The sequence below is a fragment of the Glycine soja genome, chromosome 3, assembly GCF_004193775.1.
Source record: "Glycine soja cultivar W05 chromosome 3, ASM419377v2, whole genome shotgun sequence".
Lineage (NCBI taxonomy): Eukaryota > Viridiplantae > Streptophyta > Magnoliopsida > Fabales > Fabaceae > Glycine > Glycine soja.
This window is the reverse complement of record NC_041004.1, coordinates 56287-69050: the sequence shown is the minus strand read 5'-3', so window position 1 is coordinate 69050 and position 12764 is coordinate 56287. Positions and strand designations below refer to the sequence as shown.

Here is a 12764-nt window from a genome sequence, read left to right as displayed (position 1 = left end):
CTGGCGGGGCTCCTACAACTTTTACCAATCCCAGAGGGAGTATGGGAAGACCTATCGATGGACTTCATTACTCGTCTATTGCCATCGCATGGATTCACCGTTATCCTCGTCGTCGTTGATCGATATTCGAAGGGAGTACATTTTGGTGCATTATCGACAAGCTTCTCAACCTTCAAGGTCACGTCTCTATTCCTGGACTTGGTTTGCAAACACCATGGTTTCCCTCGCAGCATCGTTTTCGATCGAGATCCGATAATCGTGAGCTCCTTCTGGCAGGAACTGTTCCGGCTTAGCGGCACCCGTCTGTGTATGAGCACAGCATACCATCCGCAGACCGACGACCAAACCGAGGTAATGAACCACATCTTAGAACAGTACCTGCGCTCCTTCGTCCATTCCCATCCGGTAAGCTGGTTTCGTTACCTGGCGTTAGCGGAATGGTCATATAACACTTCCCTTCATTCCAGCTTAAACCTCACTCTGTTCAAAGTGAAATATGGCAAACCACCTCCAGCGATGCCCCATTATCTTCAGGGGATGACCAACAACGAAGCAGTTGATTCTCTGGTAAGTTCTCGTCAATGAATCCATGCAAAGCTGCAACGCCGGCTAAAGAAAGCACAAGATACAATGAAACACTATGCAGACGCCAAGCACGAGGATGTCACGTTTACTATAGGTCAATGGGTTTATGTTAAGCTCAGACCTTTCTGGCAACGCTCAATCGCCGGGTTGACTCACTCAAAGCTGTCAAAACAGTTCTTCGGTCCCTTCCAAATCATAACACGAGTGGGAGAAGTCGCATATCGGCTCCAGTTACCGGAGGAATCACGAATCCACCCAATCTTTCATTGCTCCCTTCTACGTGCCCATAACGGCTCTGCACCGTCTTCCTCGGATTCCTGGCCTCTACAGGTTATCGGTTAGAAACCAGTGTCGCAACCCCTCTGCATTCTGGACTCGAAGCTTGATGCTTCAACATCTCCACCAACTCAATTGGTTCTTATTCAATGGATGGGACAGCCTCTGGAAGATACTTCCTAGGAGCCATGGCTCGAGGTACGCGATGCTTACCACCTTGAGGACAAGGTGGTGTTTGGAGAGGGGAGTATTGATAGCAATCCTTAGGAGGAACTTGAACTCACAACAGCGAGACCCACGAGGGTAGTTACCAGGCCCAAGTATCTACGTGATTACGCAACTTGAAGAAGACGCATGCAGCACGTGTAGATAGCTAACCATAGGCACGTGTGTATTAGCAAAGGTCGTTAGAGTTGTTAGGTTCGTTATTACGGTTAAGGCCGTTGTGCATGTATTACTCGCAGTATATATATTACTGCATAATGACAAATAAAAGGCATGCAAACACTTAATACCCAGTCATTGTTTTCAGGAGGTGCCTTGCCTTGCCTCGAATAAAGGCTATACTTTCCTCTTCCTTCGTTCCTTTCCTTACTCACTCTCTGCCCACCTAACACTCTCTTAACGTGTTCTTAATTGTCTTGCTTATGAAGTGTAAAACAGAAACTAACGATCTATCTAGTGTAAACTTGTTATTGCAGAACCAAACACAGGGGTCTATTTACTTTGCACACCCTAAGGGCTAAGATTGTTTCTGTTTGTCTAACTATTTCAATTGATTTATAGATTAGTTTATAAACTTGTTTTTTTTTTAATCTAACAAAATTATTTCAGCAATTGAAAATTACATTCCTTAGTTGTTCTGCCTCACACTCAAGATGCTTTTGCTTTTTAGTCTTGTTTAAATATCTTGATCACTACCAGCAGACTTGCATTCTTGGTCTTGCACAATAAGGTCTCAAACTGAAAATATTTGCCTACGTTACTTATCTCCAATCTATTTTATCTCTATTCTTGATATTTGATATATACTTCATAATGCAATTTTTATCTTCTTGAGAACTTTTAATTATCATGGTTTAAAAAGGGTTCTTTAGTAGCTTTTGCATAAGCTTTCTACTCTTCGATATTATTTATGTCATTTTTTATTAGATTATTATGTTAGGATTAGGGAAGATTTCATCATTGCAGTGATATCCAAGGAATATCCACCAAGAGAGTCTAGGGACTAGGAAGGAAAAAATTCTATCGTGAAAGGTTAGACGTTTTACTTTAGTATATTATTAGTTTCACTTTGTTAACTTGTGTATGCTCCTAGTGGGATTAGTTTGTTGTTGTTGTTAACTTGGGTGTGCTAATAAAAGTAATACATGTGTAAAATTTTGCATGCAGTATGGCAAACAACAAATATGAGTATGTCAAGTGTTTTGAAGTTGAGGATGAAGCCATGTTTCCCAATATCATCCTTGTTTGGATCAAGGCTAGTAAACTTCATAAACCTCATGATTCAAATGCCTTGAAATTGATGAACTCTTGTGCTGTTGAAGTTCTTGAAGAGTATGCAGATATAATCCTTGCATACGGGTTCAGTGATGAGTATACTTTTATTTTCAAGAAGACCTCCAAGTTCTACGAAAGGCGTGCAAGCAAAGTGCTATCCATCATTACTTCTTTTTTCTCATCTGTCTTTGTGAGAAAATGGGATGAATTCTTTCCACCCAAGGAACTAAAATGTCATCCTTCCTTACACAGGTGGTTCATAGCTTGGGCGTCCATAGAAGCTTTCCAAGCTTATCTTTTGTGGCGGCAGACTATTTGTCATTTGAGTAATCAACATGAGCAATGCCTTTGGCGTCTTGTTGAACATGGAATGAATGAGAAGGAAGCATGAGATTTCATCAAGGGTTCTCAAACCGTCAATAGAAATTTGGTAAATTTATCTTACTTTCTTCCTTTTTGTTTCCTTTAATTCTATTCTTTCATCTAAACAAATGGAAAATAAGTGTTTTTGGTTTTATTCTTCAATTGCACTTAAAATTTTACCTAAGTTACTTAATGCTAGCCTCCAATGCAAGTCTTTAATTTTTTTGGAATCCCCTTTATATAGTGGCACTGTATTAGTAGTTATTCAAAATTAAAAGAAAATAGTAGCACTGATAATTAACAAAGAGAACTCTCTTATTGTATTAATCAAAAATTTATTATGATAATGGATTAGACTAATGCAATTTGATCTCTCTCTCTTCTCTCTTTTTCTATATTAAATTATCAAAATATTTTTTTCTTGAGTTGGTTCTTCATGTGGGTTTAGGACCAACCCTTTTTTGGTCATATGAATTTTTTTTAGAATAAATTACACAAATATTTCCTGAGGTTTTGACGAAATTACATAGGTGATAAACCATAATTTGAGTGATATTTTATGTGGCTTTTTATGTTATTTCATGTATTTTATTGTCAGAACTCACGTTTGACATTAGTTTTTACCTTGCAAAAATATAATCGCTCAATCAAATAAAAAAGTTGAAAAATACACAATTTCATGAAGATCTGATGCTAACTTCACTTGATAATGGATGTGGTACATTGACCAGAACCATGGTCAACCAAGAAGATCATGGTCAATCATGAGGGCCCTCGTTATTTCACAATATCTCAAGTTTCAATGCCAGTATTTCGATAACAACAATGGTGGATATCACCATGACCATAGTGAGCTTAATTAAGGAAATTAGTTTTAGGTGTCTAATTAAAGTAATTATCTTTAGCGATCTAATCATAATATTTATTTATAGTGCACCTAATTAAAGTAATTATCTTTAGAGATCATATTAGAATATTTATCTATGATGTGTATAATTAAAGTAATTATCTTTAGATATCATATTAGAATATCTATGTATAGTGTGCCTAATTAAAATCATTATCTTTAGGAGTTTATAAATAAGAAGTTGGGGTCTGTACTTTGAGGATTCAAAATTCATCAAACATTTTACGAACAACAAGGGCTTTTGAGAGAAGATTTTCACGAAGAACAATTGGGGTTTAAATCTGTAAGAGTTTTCAATCTTTTTTATTTCTAATGTAATATTGTATGTTGTTTAGTTATTCTATTACCATGGTTGGCTAAACCCCTTAGAACTCAGATTATGATGTAGTTGTACTCATGCACTATAGTTCCTTTTTTTAATAAATTTCTTCGATGTTATTTAGTTAATGGTATATTTCCATCGCTTTCACTTCTATATTGGAATTGATCATTCTGATTATTAGTTATTTGCATGTTAGTGGCCATTTTTCATAATTAATTGACTTATAGAATGATAGGGTTCATAAAGCTTGCATGATCAAACTAGCGGCATGAATCCCTTTTTTACAAATCTCTCTTTTATTTACCCTTAAACTTAAATTAAATCTAAAATGACCGATGCAGGATTGATTAAGGAGAAAAAGTATTCTCAAACCTTGACCCTAGGCTGATAATTAAAATAAGAAGTATTAGGCAGTTAATTGGTAGTTGAGAGTTCTTAATTAAAATAGAAATTATGAGAAAAATGGTACATGTGAAATCATAATTCAAGAAACTTTTATTCATACATATCTCTTCTTTAATCAAGTTTCTAGCATTGTTGTCGGGGGACTGGTAGTGAAGTTCTCGGATAATTTAATTTGTGTAAATGAAATAAAAAGTTGTTCATATTTATTTTTTTATTCTATTTTATTTTTTATTCTATTTTTATTAGTTTAAATTCTGAATTTTTATTGCAATTTATTTTTTCCCTTTTTCTGCAAGTTGCGTTTTAATCCTTTTTCTTTGTTAGACAGTGTACATTAACTCAATCTCTGAGGGGTGAAATTGCTAAGTGTGATCCTGAGATCAAAAAAGCTTGTTGTAGGAACAACGTTGAAACAAGGAGAAGAAAAATGGCAGTTGGTGGAGAACAAGAACACACCTTGCAAGATTACCTCACCCCTTGTGTGATAATCACTACACATATACAACTCCCAAATCTGGGAGATCAAAATTGTAAGCTGAGGCATGTGTTGATCAACATGATTGAGAGAATACAGTTCCATGGTCTACCATCAGAAGATCCTATAGTCCATCTAAGGATGTTCTCGAGACTCATAGACACGGTGAAGAGCCTTGCCAATGCTCCTGACTACATTAGATTGACTACTTTTCCATTCTCATTAAGGGGAAGGGCTGAAGATTGGCTTAGTGATTTGTCAAGTCGGAGCATTACCACATGGGACCAATGCTCGTTAGCATTCCTGATGAAGTTCTTCCCAATGGCAAAGTCTGAATAGTTAATCCGATAGATTGAAAACTTTGCCTAGTTTGAGCAAGAGTCATTCTCTAAAGCATGGGAACATTTCAAGGGGCTGCAAAGAAACTACCTAGATGTTGTAGTAAGGGAGAACCTCATGCACAAAATGACAAATGTAGAAGTGGAGATCATTGAGGTTGTGGCTTCTAATGCTTATAATGACACAAGTTACATAAGAATTATCAAGAGATCATTTGCATCGGATGGAAGCCAATTCATCTAGCTCATTTCTTGAACAAAAGATGGACATGCTAGACAAACAAATAGAGCCTATGATTAAGGCTTAGGTACAGTTGATGACACTTACACCTCTACCTTCTATTTGTGAAGAGTGTGGGGAGACATGACATATGTTTGGAGACTACTCATACTCTCTAGCCTTGGAGGAAGTCAACTATGTTGGGGGGAAGAGTATTGGTTGTGACCCCTACTCTAATACCTACAACCAAAGCTCAAGAGATCATCCAAACTTCTCTTGGAAAAAGCAGGGAGATCAGAGGCCAAGATAAAGTTAGAACCAAAATGTGTACAGGCCCCATCACCTGCAAAATCAAAATTTAGAACATGTATAAAGGCCCTCAATATCATGATTAGAGGCCTAAGCAGAAGGAGAGAAGACCAACCTTCCAAGACATGGTGATGGAGCACATAACTAAGAATGATGAAAGGTTCAAATCCTTGGAATCCACCATGTCAAATCTTGTCACTCTTATGTCTAAAGAAATCCCGCCACACTTCCTTCCCAAACTGAAGCTAATCCTAAGAATGGGGAGGTGAATGTTGTGAGCACTAGGAGTGGAAAGTCTATGGTAGAACCGAAGAAGAAAGAAAAGGTCACTCCAACACTAGGAAAAAAAGGCTTACTGAGGAGAGTCATAAGACAGAAAAAATGGGTGAAAAAAAGGTTTTGACAACTCTCCAGGTAAGTGTTCCTTTTCCTAGAAGAGTAAAAAATGAGTAGAAGGATAAACAATTTTCAAAGTTTGTTGAAATGTCGAAGAAATTGCATGTTAACATTCCTTTTGATGAGGCAATTGATGAAATGGTAAAGTATGCCAAGTTTTTAAAGGAGATTATTTCAAATAAAAAGAAATTGAAAGACTTTACAATAGTTAGTCTCAACAAGGAATGTTTTGCTATTGTTCTAAAGAAACTGCCTCCTAAGCTTAAAACCCTTGTGCCATTGGTAACTTGTCCTTTGATAAAGCATTGTGTGACTTAGGTGCTAGCATTAATTTGATGCCTTACTCTATTTATAAGTTAGGGTTGCAAGAACCTCAACCTACTAACATTTTTATTCAGCTTGCAAATATGACTCTCCACTTCCCATAAGGGATAGTGGAAGACTTACTGATCAAGGTTGGCAAATACATTTTCCCTACGGACTTTATGATTTTGGATATAGAGGAGAATGAAGACACACCAATTATTTTGGGACAACTCTTCCTCAACACAAGAGGAACATTGATTGATGTCAAGGAAAGGAAATTGACTTGGTGGCTAGGTGATGAGGAGGAAGTATTTAAGGTATTTGGTACTGCAAAAAGCTCATTTTCTCCCCATTCCTGCAATTTTTGTGGAGGCCACTAACAAGATAAAAGTAACTGTGGCTAAGTCTGACCTAAGTATGGGGAAGAAAGACCCTCTTAGGAACAAAGTTATTCCAAAAGACCCTAGATGAAGTAAGAAAAAGGGACATGACATCACCATTCAAGCTTTTGGCTATGGAGTGGATGATTATAATAGAGGATTATTGAAAACACCATGTTCGAGGTTGGATGATTTTCTTCCCTTTTTCATCTGTCTGGCTCATGATGTTAAACAAGTGCTATCTAGGAGACAGCCAATGACTTGTATCTATTTATTTATGTTTGTTCACATAATTTCCTTTCATTTGTAAGTCAAACTGTCTGTTAGTGTGAGTGCCACACCCGTTTTACCATGACCCGTGCATTTATTGTCAGAATCAAGTACGACTGTGGTAAAATGACCATGGCCTAGATAGTTAGTGTCACTATCGAGCACAACAATGGTGAATTTACCATGACTGTGGTAAAAAAATAATTTTTCTTTTCTTTTCTTTTTCTTCCGCTTATTCCACCTCTATCTTAAGGAAGTTTATTTTCTATTTTTCTTAATTTTTTTAGGTTGTTTTTCATTTTCAGTTTTAGTCTTTATTTCTAGTTTTAGTCCGTCTTTTATTTTGTTTTACGCATTGAGGGCAATGCATGTATAAAATGTGGGGATGAGTATCATCACTCCCCGATTTTGAGTTTATATGTTATGTGATTTCTTGCATTATTTTGATTTCATCACCATGTAATTAATGTGTGTGTGTGTGTGTGTGTGTGTACTCTAAATGACCCTTTTGTCCTTAAGGTGTTTTGAATCTGGTCAAGCACTTGGTGCCCAGAAGAGATCTTACCTCCCACCTTCTTTGTCCTTAGCTGCTAATAATTCTATTAGATTGAAAGAGACCTTCATACATCTCATCTTGCCAACTCAGGCGAAATTGGATAATATATTTTGTGTTGGAATACTTTAATTGATTATACAAAAGGTATTACTTTAATTGGGTACTAGTCAGTAACTTGTGCATTCGTAGGATCACATGCACTGTTTGTACACATATTTAAAATCAATTCATGTGTATAATTATCTTCCTTAAAATAAATAATAGAGCATGTGAGACAAAATCAATCATTTATACTATAACCCAAACCATTTAAAACATCTACTTATATTTTAATTTTTTTTTAAAATAACATTAAAATGAAATGATTATATGATGGGTTAGGAAAAAGATTGTAATTTTGTCAATCCTATGTGGTGGGGAGGGACCACTATCAAAGAAAATTTTCTGTAATAAAAACTAATTCTTTCATTGAGACAAATATAATTATTTATTTTGTTTCCAAAAAAAAATATATAAAAGTGTTAACAAATTGACAAGTGTACTAATTTTATCACAAGTAGTAAAGATTAAACGGATGATCGAGTATCGAGTCCACATGGACTTTGTTTGTACTTGCATTGGTAAATACCCAATTTGTAAGCAATAGAAGAGGGAGTAAAAGGGAAGAAAAAAAAAATAAATTTAAAAAGGTAAGAATGATAAAATAAACAAGAAGAGAACAAACATGATTCAGAAGATGATATCAGAATACAATTATACTGAGGCCTAGCATGCCTAACTATCCTTGATGCAATATTAATATTTTTCTCTATTAAATATTTTCCCAATTTCCACCCACATCTATTAATATGCTCTCCCTTAATCCTTCATGACGAAGAACCTAATTTATGCATTCTTTTTCCCAAATCCCTTTGCAAAGATGGAATCATAAACAACATTAAGTATTAAGATGTATGCAGAGACACAACAAAGTCATTATATCCCTAGCAATACAATGTTGAGATGTCCTTTCTAGTTCTTTACACATTATCATTTTCCAATGAATAACCCCTAAAAACAATGCATGGATGGCCAAACCACACAATAACAATGAAAAACTGAAAAAACAATAGAAATTGAAATTGCATTAATAGATAAGAAAAATAGTTACATTACAAGGGCTTTGGTTGCTAGGTTCAAATATAGGGGGTTTAGTCTTTCATAGACATGAGAGACTTTACACTTCAGAGGCTAATAAAAGAAAGGGTTGGATGACTAGTAATAAGAAAAAAGGGAATAACTACGGAAAGAGGGTTTCCCCTTAGGGAGAGGCTTAAGCTTTGGATTTTTTCACTGGAGAGCTCTGAGACTCAGTGTGTCTTTTCCTTCTGATTCTTACTCCTTTTATAAGCCTGAGGTAGCTTACTTTTCATGTTGACTTCGTGCTTAGCGGGCATCTACGCATTGAGCATGCCCTGGGCTTTTCCTCGTGGGCCTTCTCGCGCTGAGCTTGACCTTCTCATAGATAGATGGGGAAGGGGAAGAAGAATGAATTTTAGAGGTGAAATCCCTTCAACCCTCTACATCCATCTCAATCCCACTTTCTGTTACCACTTAATAAAAACCAACATTGATGAAAGATAAGCAATAGGTAACAACAACAAAGGTCTATCACAAAGATAAGAGATAGAAGACACATAGACAAGGATATAGATGAAGGAGAAACTAAATTTAAGTGAAATAGGGAATAAGTGAGAATCTATTGTAGAATACTCTAACTAATAAGAAAATTAAGTTAAAGTGGGTATCTACCAACTTTGCCGATAACTGATTTTTATCGGAGAACCTAACTGATCACTGTTAGTAAGGTCTTTCCTCCTGAATACATTTTTTCATCCATAAGACTCAAATCCAAAACATTATTTAAAGCAACCAAGCTTAGTTTCCCTCATAATTGTAGTGAAGTGGGAAAGCATTTAGTAACACAGAAATTGCCTACAAAAATAATTAATGTGTCATGATTTAAGAATTGGTAGTAACAAGTCTTCAATGCTATAGGAGGATAAAAAAAATTATATTGATAGTAATTATTATATTGACAAAGAATTTGCTTTGAAGTTAAATAAAATCCAAAAGATTCAACAACAAAATAAATATGACACTGAAACTTATCACCTAAATCAACAATAAGTGAAACTTATTAAGGGTTTAACATCATTTTCATTACCGTAGTACATCTTATTGATCTTTTCCAATGATGTACATTAAATGATTCTTCTCCGAGATCATATTTAATAGCCATATCTTTACAATTTGTCGGTAGACATATTGAAGTTTTACTGATTTTTTTTTACCTTCTAATTGCTACATTACATTTAAATGTTTTTAAATTTGGATAGCATATTGTGAACAAAATTTGATGCTCTAAATAAAACATGTCTTCCTTCCTCTTTCTCAACATTCATTCTATTTGTGGTGCGAACATACAATAGTAAAATTGTTTCAAACATAACATTGCTATGACATATTGAAATAATAATTTTAGACATTGCTTGCACGCTTTAACAATTACTATAAAGCAATACATATCTTTATAAAGTATCTAATTGAAAGATTACATGATTTGAATATGAATTGAAATATATTTTTCCCAAATCCTACATATGTCCATAAAACATACATAGATATGTTTTGGAAAACTGTCTTAATTGCGGTCACTCTTAACTCATCATAATTATGGTGGGTAGTTCTGGGCAAAAGAAGATGTTGAAGTCTCACATCAGTTTGAGATAGTGTCGAGATAGATTATATAAGGGGGACATTACTTACCTGAAAAGTCAATTTTGTAAGGTTAGGCTCAAGCTCAAAATGTAACATGATATCAAAGCTTAGCTTAGATCCATTGGTGGGCCATTTGCATTTGTCACACTTTAGGTGGGTAGCCTTGAGTGGGAGGGAGAGTGTTGGATAGTCTCCTTAATTGCGATCACCCTTAGGCCACCTAGTGGTGGGTAGTCATGGGCAAAGGGGTGTGTGTTGAAGTTCCACTTCAGTAACAAATAGATCTGAGATAGAATATATAATAAGGAGTAATCTTCACCTTACAAGTTGATTTTGTAGGATTGAGTTAGGTCAAAACCCAAATTATAACAATATGAAAATCATATTTCTACGCTTTATGGTTTTTTTTCGTTGATAAACTCCAACAAGGCTTAAGTCACCTAATGATATTATTTTATATAGTTTTTTTAATCCACCACCTTTCATTACTATGTATGTTCGCTACCAAGCCATCTTTCATTTTCTAGTATTAGGAATTTTGTTACATTATTGATTCTTCAAACAAGAGAGGTTTTGTGCTTCATAGCTTTCAATCTGTTGTTATTCAGATATTGGTTAGCTTACACCTTTCCTGACCATTTATAAATAGAGGCTCAGCTCATTGTACTATTTAATTTTTCACATTTCAATAAAACTCAGAATTCTCTCTGTACTTTTTCTCTCAGCTCGCATCTTTTCTAATAATCTTCCTCAACTTATTGAACTTTATTATGGTATCAAAGCTGCTTTGTTCCTCGTGCCAGATTGTCCCTTCAATCTACTTTACGTTCCCTCTGTCCTATATGAAGACCCATCTGAGCATCCTCTGATAGTACAATCTCTTTAGACATATCAATGTCTCCTAAACCAACCAATGGCACTTATACCTATTCCTCTAGCTGAGGTCTAGACCATGATCAACCTTCCCCAGTGCAGACTTCTACCAGATCCAGGCTTGCAATTTGACCTTGAACTACCCATTGCCCTACGGAAAGGTGATCATTCTACCTGTAACCCATCTGATTATGTTACGTTAAGTTATCACCGTCTTTTTTCCAAAACTACCCTTCATTGGAACTTGATATCATGAATAAAAAAAAGTCAATAAAAATAGAATATCAGTTAGTTGAGAGGGTTTTAGGGATGGTGTCATTAAATAAGGTAAAAATAGCTAGAAAAAAATTATATTTTGTTCCATAACTCACAATTTTTTTTGCTCATATTTGACTCTAAAGAGTATATATATAGTAATAATTATTTAACATTTATGAAAATATTAGAATAGCGATCATCTCGCTATCTACTATCTCATTTTTCTGTGGCAGCCGCTCCACACCGCTATCCATATCTTGTATTAGAGCTATGAACTCTAACTCCATAAATACATTTACTAAGAAATTTAGCTTTTATCTAATCTTCAATTTCTTAACTGCCCAACGTTATTATAAAGCAAGACATTAATGTAAAGCAAGATACAAGACATGATATAACATGAAACTGATACCAACCTCACCATAACCAACACTTCCCTCTTCAAGCACTAAAGATAAAATAAATCCTTCTCTATAGAATTCCTTACAACTATCACTAACAAATGTTGATGTTGGCGGAGCTTCAAGTGCAATTCTGCCACACAACCAATACATCCAATCCAAGGAAAAGAATCAAAAGAAAGGAACATCCAAATAAATTAGAAATTAGAATCACTGTGCAATGTGAAAACTCACCTATATTTAGAACACTGTATTTCACGGATTTTGTATAAACAAAACTTGTCCTTTATAGAGCCTTGACTGAAAATCCATGACAGGAAACTTATGGTGTGTTAAGTAGTTTGGAGTTCAATTTTTTTCAAAATGCTGAGTCAAGAAATGAAGGTGTTGGCAAAGACTTGTTCATTAAGTCAACAAAATATTAAATAAGCAAAATGCAAATTAAACATGTGGAAATTGGCATTGGCATTAATGGAACTCTCAATCTCAACCATACAGTCCATTTGCTCATGTTGTGCTACACACATAGCTTCTTTAAGTTCTGCCTTTGTCTTCACATGCAAATGTTTGACGCTGCATGTATATTGATTTTTTCCTTAGGAAAGAAAAGGTAGCATTGGTATAACATGGTGTGAATATCAAAATAATTGGGAAAAATATTTAATTTCAAAGAAAATACAAAATTTAATATGTGTGTATGTAGATTAGATAAATAGATTACAACGCTTTTGCTTAATAGTTCTGCCTTTGTCTTCACATGCAAACCCTAATTAGTCAAATACTTGTAAACCCTAATATGTCAAGTAACAATAAACACTAATCTGTCAAATAACCCTAAATCATGATTAATCAAGTAACTCTAAA

At 35.0% G+C, this 12764-nt stretch overlaps 2 protein-coding genes across 2 annotated transcripts; both read left to right on the top strand.

The window, feature by feature from the left end:
* Nucleotides 1-630: 630 nt before the first annotated feature.
* On the top strand, nucleotides 631-2093 carry LOC114405599. The gene is made up of 3 exons (XM_028368056.1): nucleotides 631-922; nucleotides 1024-1059; nucleotides 2014-2093. The coding sequence occupies exons 1-3, from the start codon at nucleotides 631-633 to the stop codon at nucleotides 2091-2093; spliced, it is 408 nt and encodes a 135-aa protein (XP_028223857.1).
* A 161-nt stretch (nucleotides 2094-2254) lies between these two features.
* On the top strand, nucleotides 2255-2752 carry LOC114405598 (tRNA(His) guanylyltransferase 2-like). Its single transcript, XM_028368055.1, has one exon. It carries the CDS (start codon nucleotides 2255-2257, stop codon nucleotides 2750-2752), a length of 498 nt encoding a protein of 165 aa, XP_028223856.1.
* Nucleotides 2753-12764: the final 10012 nt, after the last annotated feature.